This window comes from Carcharodon carcharias, chromosome 36, assembly GCF_017639515.1.
Source record: "Carcharodon carcharias isolate sCarCar2 chromosome 36, sCarCar2.pri, whole genome shotgun sequence".
In the NCBI taxonomy this organism is placed as follows: Eukaryota; Metazoa; Chordata; class Chondrichthyes; order Lamniformes; family Lamnidae; genus Carcharodon; species Carcharodon carcharias.
In genome coordinates this window covers 8,261,331-8,281,337 of record NC_054502.1, presented here as the reverse complement: position 1 = coordinate 8,281,337, position 20,007 = coordinate 8,261,331, and the positions used below count along the sequence as shown (strand labels likewise).

At 52.3% G+C, this 20,007-nt stretch overlaps 1 protein-coding gene across 3 annotated transcripts in view; it reads left to right on the top strand.

Annotated features, from left to right (window-relative positions):
* Nucleotides 1–16,464, top strand: part of LOC121272907 (CUGBP Elav-like family member 3-B) — a 152,533-nt gene extending 136,069 nt beyond the window's left edge. The window contains exons 10-14 of one of the 3 annotated variants that reach the window (XM_041179764.1): nucleotides 186–260; nucleotides 3,107–3,190; nucleotides 4,917–5,060; nucleotides 7,272–7,407; nucleotides 15,466–16,464. In XM_041179764.1, the coding sequence (XP_041035698.1) occupies nucleotides 186–260; nucleotides 3,107–3,190; nucleotides 4,917–5,060; nucleotides 7,272–7,399 (431 nt within the window). In that variant the 3' untranslated portion in view covers nucleotides 7,400–7,407; nucleotides 15,466–16,464. Of the gene's footprint in view, nucleotides 1–185; nucleotides 261–3,106; nucleotides 3,191–4,916; nucleotides 5,061–7,271; nucleotides 7,408–8,722; nucleotides 8,829–10,683; nucleotides 10,803–15,465 lie in introns of those variants that run through there. The other 2 variants (XM_041179765.1, XM_041179766.1) reach the window with 2 other exon arrangements.
* The last annotated feature ends 3,543 nt before the right edge of the window (nucleotides 16,465–20,007 follow it).

Genomic DNA, 20,007 nt, shown 5'->3' with positions numbered 1-20,007 from the left:
GCGGGGTTGATGGGTGCTGAGCAGGGTGGGAGGGTGCGGTGTGGGTGGGTGCTGAGCGGTGTGGGTGGGTGCTGAGCGGGGTGGGTGGGTGCAGGGTGGGTGGGTGCTGAGCCCGCACCTATCAGAGTATCTTGTACCAATCCTTGGGAGGTAGTTAACTAACAGGAGGTGTTTGTATTCTGCAGCACAAAGCCAGGCTGCTGCAGCAACAGCCATGGACCCCCTACAGCAGGCTTACACAGGAATGCACCACTACACAGGTAAGAGCTAACCTCAGCCAAACAGGGCCGCTCAGCATCCACACCCCTCCTAAACATCTCGCAGACAGTCAGAACCGTCCCATATTAACTCTATACTTGGCAGTGAGTAGCAAGCAGTCAAAGCTAACTCTCTAGGAGACACTCTGGAGTGATCATATAAAACAGCTGTCTGGTGGAGTGGTGAGTTAGAGAAGCTCCATTCAGTCACAGGGCCTGAGCTCTAATCCAGTCAACGCTGATAGGATTAATGAGGGTTGTCTGTCTGCACTCTTCACAGCTAACTGTCTCTGGGTAACTGTATCTCTAACAGGTACCGGTGTAGAGCACAGGATTCCCTCTGGCCTGATGGGAAGGCCAGAACAGCTGCTGGTCCAGAGGGAGCTTTACTCTAACTCCTGGGAGTGTTTGATGGGGACAGCGTAGAGGGAGCTTTACTCTGTATCTAACTCCGTGCTGTACCTGTCCTGTGAGTGTTTGATGGGGACAGTGTAGAGGGAGCTTTACTCTGTATCTAACCCCGTGCTGTACCTGTCCTGGGAGTGTTTGATGGGGACAGTGTAGAGGGAGCTTTACTCTGTATCTAACCCCGTGCTGTACCTGTCCTGGGAGTGTTTGATGGGGACGGTGTAGAGGGAGTTTACTCTGTATCTAACCCCGTGCTGTACCTGTCCTGGGAGTGTTTGATGGGGACAGTGTAGAGGGAGCTTTACTCTGTATCTAACCCCGTGCTGTACCTGTCCTGGGAGTGTTTGATGGGGACAGTGTAGAGGGAGCTTTACTCTGTATCTAACCCCGTGCTGTACCTGTCCTGGGAGTGTTTGATGGGGACAGTGTAGAGGGAGATTTACTCTGTATCTAACCCCGTGCTGTACCTGTCCTGGGAGTGTTTGACGGGGACAGTGTAGAGGGAGCTTTACTCTGTATATAACCCCGTGCTGTACCTGTCCTGGGAGTGTTTGATGGGGACAGTGTAGAGGGAGATTTACTCTGTATCTAACCCCGTGCTGTACCTGTCCTGGGAGTGTTTGATGGGGACAGTGTAGAGGGAGATTTACTCTGTATCTTACCCCGTGCTGTACCTGTCCTGGGAGTGTTTGATGGGGACGGTGTAGAGGGAGATTTACTCTGTATCTAACCCCGTGCTGTACCTGTCCTGGGAGTGTTTGATAGGGACGGTGTAGAGGGAGCTTTACTCTATATCTAAGCCCGTGCTGTACCTGTCCTGGGAGTGTTTGATGGGGACGGTGTAGAGGGAGCTTTACTCTGTATCTAACCCCGTGCTGTACCTGTCCTGGGAGTGTTTAATGGGAAAAGTGTAGAGGGAGCTTTACTCTGTATCTAACTCCGTGCTGTACCTGTCCTGGGAGAATTTGATGGGGACAGAGTAGACGGAGCTTTACTCTGTATCTAACCCCGTGCTGTACCTGTCCTGGGAGTGTTTGATGGGGACAGTGTAGAGGGAGCTTTACTCTGTATCTAACCCCGTGCTGTACCTGTCCTGGGAGTGTTTGATGGGGACAGTGTAGAGGGAGCTTTACTCTGTATCTAACCCCGTGCTGTACCTGTCCTGGGAGTGTTTGATGGGGACAGTGTAGAGGGAGCTTTACTCTGTATCTAACCCCGTGCTGTACCTGTCCTGGGAGTGTTTGATGGGGACGGTGTAGAGTGTAACTTTCAGAGAACTGCAGACAGAGACAGTGTCAATAATTCAGGTGGAGACTGTGTAACCAAACATTTTTCAGCATTCCATAGTGATCATTCCCTCCGGGACACCCTAGTCCACTCCTCCATCACCCCCAACACCTCATCCCCTTCCCACGGCACCTTCCCATGCAACCGCAGAAGGTGCAACACCTGCCCCTTTACTTCCTCCCTGTTCTCCATCCAAGGACCCAAACTCTCCTTTCAAGTGAAGCAGCATTTCACTTGTGCTTCCCTCAATTTAGTCTACTGCATTCGTTGCTCCCAATGTGGTTTCCTCTACATTGGAGAGACCAAACGCAGACTGGGTGACCGCTTTGCAGAACACCTTCGTTCTGTCCACAAGCATGACCCAGACCTCCCTGTCGCTTGCCATTTCAACACTCCACCCTGCTCTCATGCCCACATGTCCGTCCTTGGCCTGCTGCATTGTTCCAGTGAAGCCCAACGCAAACTGGAGGAACAGCACCTCATCTTCCGACTAGGCACTTTACAGCCTTCCGGACTGAATACTGAGTTCAACAGCTTCAGACCATGGACTCTCTCCTCTATCTTCACCCCTTTTTTCTACATTCATTTTCATTTTTTATCCACTTAATTTCACTTACATTCGTTTATCCATGGTTTTATCCCTTTTTTATCCCCCCTTCTCTCCCATTTTCTATCTTTTTTTCCCTCCACTACCACCCCCTCTACCCACCCTATCCCCACAGGGCCATCTGTCATTTGTTCCATGTTGTTCTTCCACGCAATGTCACCCTTGTTCTGCTATAATCACATTCTGCTTTCGTACCTTTATGCCACTATCAGCACCTTTTTTAGCACTAACCATTAACGCTCCCTTTGTCCTTTAGTCCATGACATCTTTGTCAATCCCTCCTTCGCCCCCACCTATCGCTGCCCTTCGATCCAGCTCCACCTGCCCCACCCCACCTTAAACAGTATAAATTTCATCACGTTTACACTTCTCTTCAGCTCTGGAGAAGAAGTCAAACGGACTCGAAACGTTAACTCTGTTTCTCTCGCCACAGACGCTGCCAGAGCTGCTGAGTTTTTCCAGCATTTTCTATTTTTGTTTCAGATTCCCAGCATCCGCAGTATTTTGCTTTTATTCGTGTTTTACTCCCTGTTTTCTCCGTCAGCAGCAACCTATCCAGCCACTTATGGGATTGTCAGCCATGCGTTTCCACAGCAGCCAGCTCTTGTGCCTCAGCAACAACAGCGAGAGGGTAAGTGGCAAATCTCTGCTCCGAGTGTCTCCGTGGGCACCTGCCTGGCGTGGTACTGAAGGCAGTGACAGGCTCCGGCCTTCATCAGTGGCATGAGCACCTCCGGACCAGGGAGGGGAGAAGTGGACAGCAGCCTCACTACAGTTCTCCAGCCTGAGAGTCCGTGGAGCTGCCCACAGCGGTGGTCCCTTCGCCGCGCACACCGTCTGGCTGAGCTCACTCGGAACCTAGGGATGGGTGGGGGAGGGATTGGGATGAGCGGGAGGAGGGAGAGGCACAAAGAGGGGGGCCAGCGCCCTGGGGAACGGGAGAGATTGGCGGGCGCTGGTGTGAGAGCTGGGGAAGCGAGGGATCAGGGGCGGTGGGATTGGTGGAGGGGGCAAGAGAGGGATTGGGGAGGTCCAATGTCGGTTTGGGGAGGGAGAGCAGTGGAATTGGGGAGGGTCAGGGAGGGGCTGTTGGGTGCAGAAAGGTAAGGGGGAAGGTTGGGTGTGCAAAGGAGCTGGATGGGATCGGATTGGAGGGTGGGCTGGACTGATAAGGGCTGTGAAGAGGGTTAGTGTGGCTTCAGGAAGGAAGAGGGAGGGGGATGGGTTATAATCAGTGTGGGTTCGGGGGTTGGTGTGGGTTCAGGGGGTCAGTGTGGATTTGGGTGGGGTGAGTGTGGGTTCAAGGGGTCAGTGTGGATTCAGGTGGGGTCAGTGTGTGTTCAGGGGGTCAGTGTGGGTTCGGGTGGGGTCAGTGTGGGTTCGGGTGGGGTCAGTGTGGGTTCTGGGGGTCAGTGTGGGTTCTGGGGGTCAGTGTGGGTTCTGGGGGTCAGTGTGGGTTCTGGGGGTCAGTGTGGGTTAGGGTGGGGTCAGTGTGGGTTAGGGTGGGGTAGTGTGTGTTCAGGGGTTCAGTTTGGGTTCGGGTGGGGTCAGTGTGGGTTCGGGTGGGGTCAGTGTGGGTTCTGGGGGTCAGTGTGGGTTCTGGGGGTCAGTGTGGGTTAGGGTGGGGTCAGTGTGGGTTAGGGTGGGGTCAGTGTGGGTTAGGGTGGGGTAGTGTGTGTTCAGGGGTTCAGTGTGGGTTCGGGTGGGGTCAGTGTGGGTTCGGGTGGGGTCAGTGTGGGTTCTGGGGTTCAGTGTGGGTTCTGGGGGTCAGTGTGGGTTAGGGTGGGGTCAGTGTGGGTTAGGGTGGGGTAGTGTGTGTTCAGGGGTTCAGTGTGGGTTCGGGTGGGGTCAGTGTGGGTTCGGGTGGGGTCAGTGTGGGTTCTGGGGTTCAGTGTGGGTTCTGGGGGTCAGTGTGGGTTAGGGTGGGGTCAGTGTGGGTTAGGGTGGGGTAGTGTGTGTTCAGGGGTTCAGTGTGGGTTCGGGTGGGGTCAGTGTGGGTTCTGGGGGTCAGTGTGGGTTCTAGGGGTCAGTGTGGGTTCTGGGGGTCAGTGTGGGTTAGGGTGGGGTCAGTGTGGGTTAGGGTGGTGTCAGTGTGGGTTCTGGGGGTCAGTGTGGGTTCTAGGGGTCAGTGTGGGTTCTGGGGGTCAGTGTGGGTTAGGGTGGTGTCAGTGTGGGTTAGGGTGGGGTCAGTGTGGGTTCGGGTGGGGTCAGTGTGGGTTCGGGTGGGGTCAGTGTGGGTTCGGGTGGTGGCAGTGTGGGTTCGGGTGGGGTCAGTGTGGGTTTATGGACGGGCGCCCTATTGAATGCAGCACTATGTTTTTAATGCCCTGCTCTGATATCTTTGTGTTTGACAAAAGGCCCTGAAGGGTGCAACATCTTCATCTACCACCTGCCTCAGGAATTCACAGACTTTGAGCTGCTGCAGATGTTTCTACCATTTGGGAACGTTATCTCCGCAAAAGTGTTTGTAGATCGAGCAACGAATCAGAGTAAATGTTTTGGTAAGTTCATTTTGAAAACCACGAGGTAAACCAGAGAGTCAAAGGTGAAACTAGTTTAATTTTTTAGGGCATCTTTTGGTTTAAGATGTCCTCGTGTTTCTGTGGTGAGACTGACACTGCTGGAGATTTGATTGGCCAAGACACCGGGGAGAATTCCTCTACAATTCTTTCAGTAGTAGCCGTGGGATCTTTTCACATCTAGTACTGACCCTCCAATAGTGCAGCACTCTCTCAGTACTGATCTTCTGACAGTGCGGCACTCCCTCAGTGCTGGCTCTCTGATAGTGCGGCACTCCCTCAGTACTGGCCCTCTGACAGTGCGGCACTCCCTCAGTACTGACCCTCCAACAGTGTGGAACTCCCTCAGTACTGACCCTCTGACAGTGCAGCGGTCCTTCAGTACTGACCCTCCACCAGTGCAACACTCCCTCAGTCCTGACCCTCCGACAGTGCGGCGCTCCCTCAGTCCTGACCCTCCGACAGTGCGGCACTCCCTCAGTACTGACCCTCCGACAGTGCGGCGCTCCATCAGTACTGACCCTCCGACAGTGCAACACTCCCTCAGTCCTGACCCTCCGACAGTGCGGCGCTCCCTCAGTCCTGACCCTCCGACAGTGCGGCACTCCCTCAGTACTGACCCTCCCACAGTGTGGTGCTCCCTCAGTACTGACCCTCCGACAGTGCAGCGCTCCCTCAGTACTGACTCTCCGACAATGCGGCGCTGCCTCAGTACTGACCCTCCAACAGTGCGGCACACCCTCAGCACTGACCCTCCGACAGTACGGCACTCCCTCAGTACTGACCCTCTGACAGTGCGGCGTTCCCTCAGTACTCGCCCTCCAGCAGTGCAGCGCTCCCTCAGTACTGACCCTCTGACAGTGCAGCACTCCCTCAGTACTGACCCTCTGACAATGCGGCGCTCCCTCAGTACTGACCCTCTGACAGTGCGGCCCTCCCTCAGTACTGACCCTCCGACAGTGCGGCGCTCCATCAGTACTGACCCCCGACAGTGCAGCGCTCCATCAGTACTGAGCCTCCGAGAGTGCGGCGCTCCCTCAGTACTGACCCTCAACACAGTGCGGTGCTCCCTCAGTACTGACCCTCCGACAGTGCAGCGCTCCCTCAGTACTGACTCTCCGACAATGCGGCGCTGCCTCAGTACTGACCCTCCAACAGTGCGGCACACCCTCAGCACTGACCCTCCGACAGTACGGCACTCCCTCAGTACTGACCCTCTGACAGTGCAGCACTCCCTCAGTACTGACCCTCTGACAAGGCGGCGCTCCCTCAGTACTGACCCTCTGACAGTGCAGCACTCCCTCAGTACTGACCCTCTGACAGTGCGGCGCTCCCTCAGTACTGACCCTCTGACAGTGCGGCACTCCCTCAGTACTGACCCTCCGACAGTGCGGCCCTCCCTCAGTACTGACCCTCCGACAGTGCGGCACTCCCTCAGCACTGACCCTCCGACGGTGCGGCACTCCCTCAGTACTGACCCTCCGACAGTGCGGCACTCCCTCATCACTGACCATCTGACAGTGCGGCACTCCCTCAGTACTGACTCTCTGACAGTGCGGCGCTCCCTCAGCACTGACCCTCTGACAGTGCGGCAGTCTCTCAGTACTGACCCTCCGACAGTGCGGCACTCCCTCAGCATTGACCCTTCGACAGTGCGGCGCTCCCTCAGTACTGGCCCTTTGACAGTGCGGTGCTCCCTCAGTACTGACCCTCCGACAGTACGGCGCTCCCTCAGTACTGACCCGCCGACAGTGCGGCGCTCCCTCAGTACTGGCAGTGGAAGTGTCAGCCTCGAGCGACCTGACTCCAAGACGAGTGAGCTGCCCATTGAGAGAGACCTAAACCCAGCCTCACCTACGGGCGAGGCAACGTGATCGTTTGGTAATCCAGAGTTTCTGCCGGCCGGAGTAGCTGAGTGATCCGTCCATCCATCACCCCAGCTCCACGCACCTATCCAAGTGACTTCCGCTGCCTCACAGCGTATGTAACGTCAGGTTCAGCCGTGGAGTAGGGCGTGGTCGAATATCCAGCCTCCCCTTGCCACAGGTTGCTCAGGGTGAGGCATTGGATGGCCAGCCACGAAAAGCAAACCGCCGGGGAGAGCGAGCGAAGGAGGGAGAGAGGGAGGGAGGGAGGGAGGGGTGAGCGTGGGAGGTTAAAGCCACGATTACCGACCGCCCTGACTCTCTCCAGGTTTCGTGAGCTTCGACCATCCAGCCAGTGCCCAGGCCTCCATCCAGGCCATGAACGGTTTCCAGATTGGCATGAAGAGGTTAAAGGTCCAACTAAAGAGGCCAAAAGATGCCAACAGACCGTACTAGGCGAGCAGGTACGTCAGCTTTAACAGCTGAGGGGCCGGTGGCAGAGGTTGGGGCGCTGGGGGGGGGGGGGGGTTGTAGGGAACATGCCAAGCGTGAATTGCGGGTGGTCCAAACGCCCATGGTGACAGCTTAGCGGAGCGCGGGCCTGAAGCTAAACTAAAAACAGTGAGCCTTCAGTCACCGGGTTATTGCTTTCCCCACTCTCTCTTTGGATCCCGGCCCTCCCTTTGTCTGGTCCCCACTTTGAATCGAAAGACCTTTTCCTCTCCCCTCACGGAGGCTCCCTCACCACTCCCCCCACCCCCCCCCACCTTCCGATCGGGGATGCGTTACCATCGGGAGCCCCTGGTGGGCTCCCAGAGGAGTAGCCACTCACAGTGGGCCCGGGGGTGGGGGGACGAAACAAGACAATAAAATGGCCACTCAGTCCCAAAGTGGGTCCTCCGTGATAGGAAGGGGAAACGTGCAGCATAGGTTCACGGCAAGGTCTCCAGGAATGCAGGGAGTCGGGCGAGGGGAGGTACAGCAATAAGGGAGGTTTGGCCCTTTACCGCTTGAGTGTAGAGGCGGGGAGAGAGAGGGAGAGCAGTGCCAGCAGCTGAGAGGCCAGTGAGAGGGCAAAAGGGAGGCCCTGATTTAAAATAAACCAAAAGAAAAGGATTAAATGGAAGATTTTCTACCACAAAGCAAGGTACTACCCTAGACCAGAACTTAGACAGACAATTTAAAGGAAAGGATTTTTAAAGGGTGCGGGGAATGAGGGGGAGAGTGGGATTAGACTGGGTGGGATATTAAAGGGTGCGGGGAGTGAGGGGGAGAGTGGGATTAGACTGGGTGGGATATTAAAGGGTGTGGAGAGTGAGGGGGAGAGTGGGATTAGACTGCGTGGGATATTAAAGGGTGCAGGGAGTGAGGGGGAGAGTGGGATTAGACTGGGTGGGATATTAAAGGGTGCGGGGAGTGAGGGAGAGAGTGGGATTAGACTGGGTGGGATATTAAAGGGTGCCGGGAGTGAGGAGGGAGTGGGAATGGACTGGGTGGGATATTAAAGTGTGCAGGGAGTGAGGGGGATTATACCCTGTGGGATATTAAATGATAGGGGAGTTCACATGCAGGCACAGACAGACACAGTGATCTTTTTGCCTGCTAATTTCATCGGCAGAAAATGAGATTACAGTGATACTGTCCCTGGTCCTGTGACTGTGATCTATAAAAGGAAAGCGTGCAGCTCATCAATCCCAAAAAGAAAACCATTTGTTTCACAGCGAAATACTTATCCAAAAACTAAAGGTTGGTTTCTGTTCTCCCTCCCGAACTCTCCAGATCACACCTGCTATCTTCACATCACTAATAACATGACTTCCTCTGATGAGATTTTTAACCCACAAGATTTTGAAAGTTGCTGGACGTGACCTTACTGTTTATAGAAAAAGTCATTAATGGTTATGTGTAAATGAATCTCTCTGCAATGTCACTGTTGGTTTGCTGTTAGCTGTTGGGAACATGAAGTAACTATATTTCATCTTTCATTGTCCTCACAAATCAGGGCACCAAATTAAATTATAAACTGACAAATGAGATGTTTTTGCATATGGTTAATTAGAGAGTCAAGTTTTTAATAGGAGTAAGTTTGTTTTGTATATATATCATGTTGTTAATCTCATAAATACGTGATAACTTGTTTATTTTTTATAATCTTAACCAATCAGAATGCAGTGACACAGAAAGTGATGCCACGCATCTAGTTGTTTCCTGCCTCTTGCCTGTCCTACATACAAACACACAGAGGCCTCTCGAGCCTGCTCTGCCATTCAATAAGATCACGGCTGAGCTGATTGTAACCTCAGCCCCACGTTCCACCACCCCCCGCCCCCCACCCCCCCACACCCCCACCACCCACCACCACACCCCCACCCCCCACCCCCCGATAACATCTCACCCTCTTGTTCATCAAGAACCTAACTCGCTCTGCCTTAAAAATATTCAAAGACTCTGCGTTTTGAGGGAGAGAGTCCCAAAGGCACTCAACCCTCTGAGAGAAAACACTTCTCCTCATCTCTGTCTTAAACGGGCGACCCCTTATTCTTGAACAGTGACCTTCTTCGGATTTTTTGTTATGTCCCTTTCTCTCTCTCTTTCTGTTGACTGAAAGCATTATTCCCCTCTGCTTGTTCCGCATCTTAACTTGTGATTCCCTGAGATGGAAACCAAATGAACCTGAAATGATGCAGCCAGGGTAAAAAAAAAACGACGGCCCACTAATCGATGATATCTCCACTTTCTCCCCCACCTCACTCTCCATGTTATGGTCGGGTCGGAGAGGCAGGGGTACAAACCTTGGATTTGACATGTCTCTGGCTCTCCCCCCCACCCCCACTCACCCACCCCCCCCCCAACCCCTTCAACTCCCCCCAACTCTGAACCAAAGCCATTTTTCGCCACAGGGAACCTCCATCGTCAAGTCCAGGCTGGATGGACCCTTGCTGCCTGGCACTCAGATGACCAAATTAGCCCCAGTGCTGGCTCTCCCTTGTGCGCCCTTCACCTCTTTGGAAACCACAAACCACACCACCCCCCCACCCTGTAGTGAGCACGACTTACAGGCCAAACTCTCTGCCTCTCTCCCCCACCCCAACCCTGGGTTGTATCTTCTGTTGGGAGATTTGGAGAGAGAGCGAGAGAGAGAAAGAGAGAATATTGCTCCCCCCGACAACACGGTGTGCCACAGTCAGAGGCAGCCTCAAGCACTGAGCCGTTGCAGGGAATTAGAAACCATATTTTCCTCACTTTTTTTGGGGGGGGGCGGGGGTGGGGGGGACTGATTTTTGAAGCTAGAATGTCGGTCGGTGGTGGTGGTGGTGGTGGTAGGGAGGCGGGGGGAGAGGTGAGTTGGGAGGGCGGGGGGAGAGGTGAGTCGGGAGGGCGGGGGGAGAGGTGAGTCGGGAGGGCGGGGTGCTGTCGAGCTGTGTCCTGTCCTTGTTTAGTTTGTACATTTTTTTTAATTTAAGCTAACTTGAGTGTTCCCCCTTGCCGCTCCCCCCACCAACCTTTGTGCTGTTACCTGTGATTGACTCTCCCACCTTCCCCTTTAAAGCACCTATTTTTAAGAGAACAAGTGATACGAAAACTAAAGGAAATTTGACGATGATTTTTTATTTGTGCTTTTTCATTTCAATTTCTCTTTGTCCTTCACCAACATTTTCCTCTCTCTCTCTCTCTCTCTTTCTCTTTCTCTCTCTCTTTGTTTCCTTTCCGTTTTCATTTTTTATTTAAAACACCAAAAGCACCGTGAAACCAATCACGGTCCCCACGCCTCCACCACAAAAATAAAGTGTCGAGACGAGAGCAGACACGCACACACAAGCGTCGCACTCTCCGACGCTGGCTAAAGCATCCCATAGCTGTGCCGTCACAGGAGACGGGAGGCTCGGCCTCGTAAGTTTGCATTGTTGGAATGAGGTGTTCTTTTGCAAAAATTTTTTAATAAAAGTATCAGAACCGTCATGTCACAGTCTCGCTGCGTTGCATGACCAAGAGTATATTTTGCAATTGTGCCGTGCGTTTTATTACTTTGCCCGTGGTTCCAGTGAACTAGATGTTGTTTTTAAATGAGATTACATTCTGGGTGGCTGGTTGTATCTTTTTTAAATGACCCTCCTCTTCCCTCCCAACCCCCACACCCTTTAACTCTCTTGTTGTTTTGTGGGTATGTTGTTATTGTCTGTCATTCGCCTTGGTGCTCTTCCTTGATTTTTAACCTCCTCTTTTGGTTTGGCCTTCTCTCAATTAAATTCGGAACCGATTGTTTGTCGGTCCTTTCTTCACGTGTTAGCCTCCACGCTCCCGGCTTTCCTGCTCCCCCATCCCCGTGGCTTGGAATCCGCTGTCCCAAGCGGCAGACCCACTTTGCTTTCACGTGGTTTGCTTCCCCGCCCCCCGCCTTGTCTTCCACCTCAGGTGGATTGTGAAGGGTCTCACAGCCACCATCACCACTGATACGGTAGCAATCGGTCCAGTGAACTTTGGCTGCAACCCTCCAACCCCCTCCCCCCACCCCCCACCCCTCCTTTTTTTTTTTCATTCATTCACGGGATGTGGGTGTCACTGGCTGGGCCCAGCATTTATTGCCCATCCCTAATTGCCCCTTGAGGAGGTGATGGTGAGCCGCCGCCTTCTCGAGCCGCTGCAGTCCCTGTGGTGTAGGTACACCCACCGTGCTGTTAGGGAGGGAGTTCCAGGATTGTATCTCCTTCCAGAAGTGAGGAGACCAAAACCACACAGTACTCCAGGTGTGGGCTCACCAAAGCCCTTGTGCACGTATATCCCTCAGATCACAGGAATGAGAGATCTGGTCAGTTCCACAATGGGACCAGCGCAAACCAGTTACCTAGACTTGTATTTCTATACAGTCAGTGGATTAGTGCAGCAAGTATGATCACGTCACTCAGGGTCATGACCCTGAAACACTTGTGCTCCCATTACTTCCTCCTGCTGACCTTTTTGTAATTGCTGAAGCTTCTTGTCTTGCACTCATCAGGACAAATACAAGAATGCCAAATGTCAAACTCTCACAACAATTTATACTACAGGAGAAAAGTGTGCTGATTGGCTGGCAAGTCAACTCTGGCCAAGGTGTTGCCACGGCGAAAGAAACAGGGAACTATAGGTTCTCTCAAACCCCCACGTGTAATTCAAAAAAGGCGCAGAGAAGGGTCATACGGACTCGAAACGTTAACTCTGTTTCTCTCTCCACAGATGCTGCCAGACCTGCTGAGTTTTTACCCAGCATTTGCGGTTTTTAATTACAGATTCCTTTTGTTTGCGGAGAACAGGTCCCATGTGTATGAATGTATTGGTCAGTCAGAGTTGACTTGCCAACCTATCAGCACCCTTTCCTCCTGCAGGAGAGATTGTTGTGATTGTCTGAAATTTGGTATTCTTGTGTTTGTCCTGATGGACGAAAAGCTTTGGCAACTGGTCACTCTTCACAGCAATAACCAATTTTTTTTTTTTGTAACATCACTTCCACCCATCGAAAGCATGGCCCATTCTCTGTCAATGTCAGCATGCTCTCTTGCCTTCTCTCGATTATTAAATGAATCTCTTCTTTCATTGTTTCTTGTTTTCAAAAAGTGCTTACATGCAATAATCCAAACATGACCTCGCACTTCCTGGAAAATTCCACATTGGTTGTTGCCAAGCAACCAATGGAGATGGGGGTTTAAAGAGAAACACACTCGGAATTTCCAGCTCCCTGTGTGTGTGTGTATGTGCGTGTGTGTCTGTGTGTGTGTGTATATGTGTGTGTGTGTTTTATTTTTAAATGTGTGTACATGTCTATATATATATATATACATATATTTATATATTCTCTATCTGTGGCCTGTGCTCTCAGTTTTAATGTTCGGCCTTGTTCTGTGTGCCCAGTGCTTGCAAGGTCTCCGAGCACCATGAGCTGGTTTTACACACACCACAATGGATCATGGTTAATCTGAAAAACAAATCCTTGCAGGATTTCCCCGGGTGACATTTTGATCAGCTGCATGTCGATATTGAAGGAAGCTTCCTCAGTACAGTGCAGGAGCAGCAAAGCTGGGCTTCCCCCCTCTGGCAGATTGGTGTATCATCAGTAAATTTTGGTTCAGCTAGTCTGGTCTGGAATCATCCAGGGTTTGGACAGGAATATTAATTAGACTTTGCCCCCTTCTGATTACCCAGTGATTCTGACATACACATCACTCCCAGGACAGGTACAGCACGGGGTTAGATAAAGAGTAAAGTTCCCTCTACGCTGTCCCCATCAAACACTCCCAGGACAGGTACAGCACGGGGTTAGATACAGAGTAAAGCTCCCTCTACACTGTTCCCATCAAACACTCCCAGGACAGGTACAGCACGGGGTTAGACACAGAGTAAATCTCCCTCTACACTGTCGCCATCAAACACTCCCAGGACAGGTACACCACGGGGTTAGATACAGAGTAAAGCTCCCTCTACACTGTCCCCATCAAACACTCCCAGGACAGGTACAGCACGTGGTTAGATACAGAGTAAAGCTCCCTCTACACTGTCCCCATCAAACACTCCCAGGACAGGTACAGCACGGGGTTAGATACAGAGTAAAGCTCCCTCTACACTGTCCCCATCAAACATTCCCAGGACAGGTACAGCACGGGGTTAGATACAGAGTAAAGTTCCCTCTACACTGTCCCAATCAAACACTCCCAGGACAGGTACAGCACGGGGTTAGATACAGAGTAAAGCTCTGGGACCTTAGGTTGTAGACGGATGAGATGACTAGCGCTAGACTCAGACAATTTGTACAACCTTTCCCTAGTCAGATTGCTTTCATTACCTCCTGTGTGAGGATTCCTTGTGATATTTGCAGCATTTCTGGTCTGTGCTGCCTGAAATTTGTAGTCAGTGGTTGAAGTGGTGAGTTATCCAATATCCATTGTGGTGGCGCAGATTGCAGCATGCTGTGCCTATTGCTGACACATTGCTGGTTGCTGCAGTGTGGTTACCTGTCATTAACCACTCTCTCTCTTTCTCCCTCCTCTTTTCTCTTACTCTCTCACTCTCACTTTTTCCCTCTCAACTGCCTCCATCTCATGGTCTCCCTCCCTCTCCTCCATTCCACCTATCCTATTCCCCTCCCCCTTTCCGTTCCTCCCTCCTTCTACCTTCCTGCCCATTTCCCACCCCTTCCCCCAACTCTCCCCTCCCCCACCCCCACCTCTGCCTCCTCTCCCCATCTTCCCCTGCCCCTCCCCTCCCCTCATATCCTCCCCTCTCCCTCCCCTGCCCCCCCCATCTCCCTATCATGATCCACCCCTCACTACCCTCTCCTTTTTCTCCCCTCCTCATGTCTCTCCTTCTCTCCTCTTCCCTCCCTTTCTCACTCGCCCAACCCCCTCCCTTCCCACCTCCCCTCTAACTCTCCCCTCCCTTCCCTATCCTCCCCATCCCCTCCTCTCCTATCCCCTCCTCTCCCATTCCCTCCCCTCCTCTCCCTATCCCCATTCCCTCCCCTCCTCTCCCCATCCCCTCCCTTGCCCTACCCTCTTCTCCACAACCTCTCACCTCCTCTCCTCATCCCTCCTCACCCCACCCTCCCCATCCCCTCCTCACCCCACCCCATCCCCTTCCCTTGCAAACGCACCCCTCCCCTCCCTATCCCCCACCCTCCCCTCTTCTCCACAACCCCTCACCTCCTCATTCTTCCCCTCCTCCTCGCTTCATCCTTTCCCACCCCTCATCTCCCCTCCCCATCCCCGCCCTCTCCCCTCTTCCTTCCCTCTCCCACCTCCCTTTCCTCCTCACTCCTTCCCCCTCACCCTCCTCCCTATCCTTTCCCTCCCCACTCTCCCTTCCCTCTCCCCTCCCCCTCACCCCTCTCTCACCCTCCCTTCCTCCCCTCCCCTCATCCGCTCCTGTCCTCAACCCCTACCCCCACCTCCCTCGCCTCCACTTCTCCCATACCCACTCTCCCCACCCTCTCATCACCCTTTCCAACATTCTCCATTCCCTCCTCACCCCTCTTCTCCCCTCGCCCCTCCCCCTCTCATATCTTCCCCTCCTCCTCTTCCCTCCCCTCTTCCTATCTTCCCCTCCCCATCCTCCCTCATCCCATCTCTTGCCTCCCCTTCTCCTTCCTCTCCATTTCCCACTCACTCTGCCCTCTCTTCCCCCTTCCAACCACCCTCCTCACTCCCCTCCCTTCGCTGTCTCCCCCCTCCATGCCTCCCCTTTCTCACTCACCCAACCCTCTCCCTTCCCACCTCCCCCCAATCCTCTCTAACTCTCCCCTCCCTCTCTTTGTCCCCTCTCCTCCCCCCTCATCCCCTGCCTTCTCCTCACCCCTCCCCACCTCCTCATGTCCTCATCCCCTCCCTTCCTCACTCGCCCCACCCCGCTCAAACTCTCCCCTTCCCCCTCCATTCTCTCTTTCCCTCTCCCCTCCTTTTTCCTTCTCTCCCCTCTCCCTTCTATTCCCTCCCTTTTCCCGCTTCCCTCCCTCCCCTTCTCTCACTGCCTTGTTTCTGTCGTACCCCAATCTGTTTTAGGACTGAGAGCTCATTGCTGGACGGAGCTGTGGACTGGTATTTCCCTCCCTCCCTACCACCGCCCACCCCACCCCATCAGCCCGCCCGCCTCTCAGTGGAGCAGCTCTACCATCCCCCCGCTGGACGGTCTGTCAGATTTCCTTTCCTTTTCCGGAGGGGTTCCTCTTTGGCCCATGGATTTCACGTCACCGTGGGCAGCTGCTGCTCCTCGCTGGATCGCTGTTTTTGGATGTAACGCTGACATTTTATACTTGAGGACTCGCTCAGGTAGTGTAGGAGAGACCGGGAGGCAGAGGAATGCCGAGATTCAAGGTGGCCGATCAGCTTTGGCTTCTGAAAAGTTTTCCTTCTTCCCTCCCACCTCTCCCAATCTGCCCGGGATCTCAGTCTTTTCTCCAAGTGGCACCACCCCCCCCACCCCATCCCCACCCATAAGCCTCGGCTGAGAGATATTCGGCTGTGGGGGGCAACACCCAATCCTGTCTGATACCTTCACTCATGCATTCCCCAAATCGGAGGGCGGGGGTCGGTCACAGTGTGACCTTGGCTGATTTCAAACCCCCACCAATTGATCGGGGACCAGGGCAGTTAAAGGCACGAGGTCAGCTCTACCCATTCCCTGTACTCGCTACAATTAGACGCAATGAAGGCTAGAAGGAAATGGAACCATAAAAGCCTTCGCTCCTTAAGCTTAATGTGCTATCTTACTCTCAGGGCAACTGACGATGGGCAATAAATTGGCCCACCTACCGAGGAGCCTCCTTTATAAAGTCATTTGAGCTGCCCGAGTGCCAACCTCTGCCGGGTGCAGACACTGCTGGATTATGCAGCTCACCATGATGGAGGGTCTCTTCCCCTCCTCATCAACAGTAGTGAGAAAGGTGCCATTGCATCTGCTCCATAGGGAATTCTGGATCATCTGACCACCAGTAAGGCCTTGAACATGAGTGAGTAGAAACCTTCACTAAATAAACGCCACCCCCACTCCCACCCCCCCACACACACTGAACAGACATTCCCTCAACACCATTCCTCCCACCAGCCCACCCCAAGTCAGTGTAACAGTTGCTGCAAAAATGGGGATTATATAATCAATGTTCATCTGGGACTCTCTGTTTCGTCAGCGGCTGGTCCAGGAAATGGGCTAAAGAGAGACAGGGCAAAACGCAAACACGTACCAGGCCCTCCTTATACTGATCACCTAGCCACCAGAAGCTTAATGCGCTTTCCAATTGGGCTTTGGATGGGGAGGGGGGTTAAGAGAGGAAAAGTGACACAATTTTCTCTCACAGCCCAGTATTCGCCACTTCTCTCACACACACACACCCCATACATCAGGTCTTCCTTTTAAACAATGCCACACACTTAGTGGAGACCAAAGGACCTGGAAATTACCTCCCATCTTCTCCACCGCCACCCCAACCACCTCTCTTGGACCCTAGCAAATATCTATTGTATTGTACATAATCAAAAAGGATGAAACAAACTTCATTCTGAATTGTTAAAACTCAGAAGTTCTGCATTCCCGGTTTCTGGAGCCTCGAGGCGTGAATGAGGGGAGTGGGGCAGGGGGGGGCCAGTGTTAACACGAAGTCGAATTAACACTCACTGCGTCCGCTGTTGGACGTCGGAGTGAGTGTGGCTCGCCCACACGTTACAGTGCACCCTCCCCCCCTCCCCCCTCTCTCACCGGGCCCTGCTGCGTTTCCAAAGTGAAATATGGGACAGCCTTTAGGAAATTTTAGCGGAAAAAGCGTTGGAATCGGGTTCTGATTTAAGGTGTTAATTTATTTTTAATTTATTCTCTTTTATTTAATGTCAACAAAGACAAAAAAAAAAAATCACTTTAACTCTGTTCAATAAAGAATTTCTAAAAACCTTAACTGGGCGATTGTTTAACCTTTGTGGTTCTTTGTGTGTGTCCCAAAGGGTGTTTTCTTACTGCCCGCCCCACCACACATTCGCGGGTGTGCTGTGCTGTGGGGGGGGGGGGGGGGCGGGGTGAAGAACGGGTGTCGGGAGTCACTCTTCACAGATAATCCGGCAGGATTAGTCGACCGCAGGAGGCTGCAGGTTTTCTAACCGTCCAGGGTAGCCAATCCCCGTGCCTGGGCTTACACCTAACCTGGATGAGACACTAGAGCGGGACCCGCAGAACCTGCTCCTCTCCCCCAGTGAGAGTCAGCAGGGGAGCAGGAGTTTGGGGAAGGTGGGGAGGATGGTGAGAGAAAAAAAAAATGCTAACTTATAGAATCACAGAATGGGTTGCAGCACAGAAGATGGCCTTCTGTGACAAGAGCAGCTCACCAAGTCTCATCTTTTCCCTGTAGCCCTGCTCACTTTTCCCTTCAGATAATCTTGCAATTTTCTTTTGAAGGCATTGATAGAATCTGCTTCCACCACACACTCAGGCTTTTCCCAAAGCACATGGGTCATCACAACTGCCAGTGTTTCCTCTTTTGTGCAATGTTCCCTTTAAGGCCAAAGTGAAACTGGGGACAATTCCGAGAATGGGGGGAGGGAGGGGGCTTATTGGTTTCCTGGTTATGACGCAATTAGGTTCCAAGATATGCCCACGGGACCGGAGGTTACTATGGGATTGAAAGTTTGAAGCAAATAGTAAATAGAAAGCTAACTACAGTGGCGTCGGGTTTCAGCCTGTCCTGTGGCAGACATTTCAGGACAGAACCTATGGTTCAAAGCACAGAAAGTGTGTGAGGGGAGCAAACCGCGCTCTCTACAAATGACCAGTTTTCTGTTTGGCAGTGCGAAGAAAACAGGAGCTCTTGATGAGGCAATGCGTGAGTGAGCAGAGTGTTTGTATCAGAGAGCCAGACCGTGAACCGCATTTGCTGATTCAGCCTGTTAAGAAAGAACTCTAGATAGCTACTCCGTCAGGGCCGTCATGACCCATGTGAGAGGGGGTGTTCGGAGACATGCGTCTTGTCAGTGGTAACCATGTCCGTCTATTAACAAAAAAAACTCACCTTTAAGACTTCAGAGGGTTATTTCAACTGAATTTATTTCCATATATAACAAGATTCCTGTGTAAAATATATATCTTTAAAATTTCTTGCCAGCACTTCCTTCTTGTAAAAAATAAATTATACCAGAGGAAAAAAAGGTAACAATAATACAGGTCTAATAATATTTGCAGGGTCTGGCATCAGTCAAGGGCAAACAGGGGAAAAAACATTTTTTTTTCATTTTTTTTTTTAACAGTAAAGGCCCCACTGGCCAGTTTTAAAGCTCGCACAGTAAACATTATGGGCAAGTCCCATGAGTGAAGTGTAACATCCAGAGCCGATTAAATATACAGTTAATAGCATCCTTACATTTTATACAATATGGAACACTGCTTTGTCCGAGATGTCAACTCCCCTTCCTTCGTTCTCAAAGCCATGTACCCTAGTAAACCCATCGAGAAACCTCCCCCCACCCCCAACATTAATGCCTCATAGGCATTCAGTTTTCCAGCTGTCGAATCAGCTGCCTGAGACTACACGTTCGATTTCCCTGCTAACGCTATAGACCCCTGCATCTGTGTAGGGTGCTATTTGCATTATGGTAAGTACAGATGCAGTCATTAACACAAGGGTGCTGGCTTACTGACCCTTATAATGCACAGAGGCTGATTTAACATGGATGGAACTGTCCCAACAATCACTCCCAGGACAGGTACAGCACGGGGTTAGATACAGAGTAAAGCTCCCTCTACACTGTCCCCATCAAACACCCAGGACAGGTACAGCACGGGGTTAGACACAGAGTAAAGCTCCCTCTACACTGTCCCCATCAAACACTCCCAGGACAGGTACAGCACGGGGTTAGATACAGAGTAAATCTCCCTCTACACTGTCCCCATCAAACACTCCCAGGACAGGTACAGCACTGAGTTAGTTACAGAGTAAATCTCCCTCTACACTGTCCCCATCAAACACTCCCAGGACAGGTACAGCACGGGGTTAGATACAGAGTAAACTCCCTCTACACTGTCCCCATCAAACACTCCCAGGACAGGTACAGCACGGGGTTAGATACAGAGTACATCTCCCTCTACCCTGTCCCCATCAAACACTCTCAGGACAGGTACAGCACGGGGTTAGATACAGAGTAAAGTTCCCTCTACACTGACCCCATCAAACACTCCCAGGACAGGTACAGCACGGGGTTAGATACAGAGTAAAGCTCCCTCTACACGGTCCCCATCAAACACTCCCAGGACAGGTACAGCACGGGGTTAGATACAGAGTAAAGCTCCCTCTACACTGTCCCCATCAAACACTCCCAGGACAGGTACAGCACGGGGTTAGGTACAGAATAAAGCTGCTGTGAATGGACAGAGTCTCACACAGTGCCCTACCTACCCTTTGTCTTAACCGCCCTCTCAAAAAGTAAGTCACTAAGTCACATCAAGTCACAGCAACAACTCTCTGGGACTATCTTCACCACACAAACTGCAGTATTCAAGAGAGTGCAGTTCAGCACCATCTTCTCGGGAGACAACTTGGAACTAATGCCAGTGACGCTCACACCCTTAGA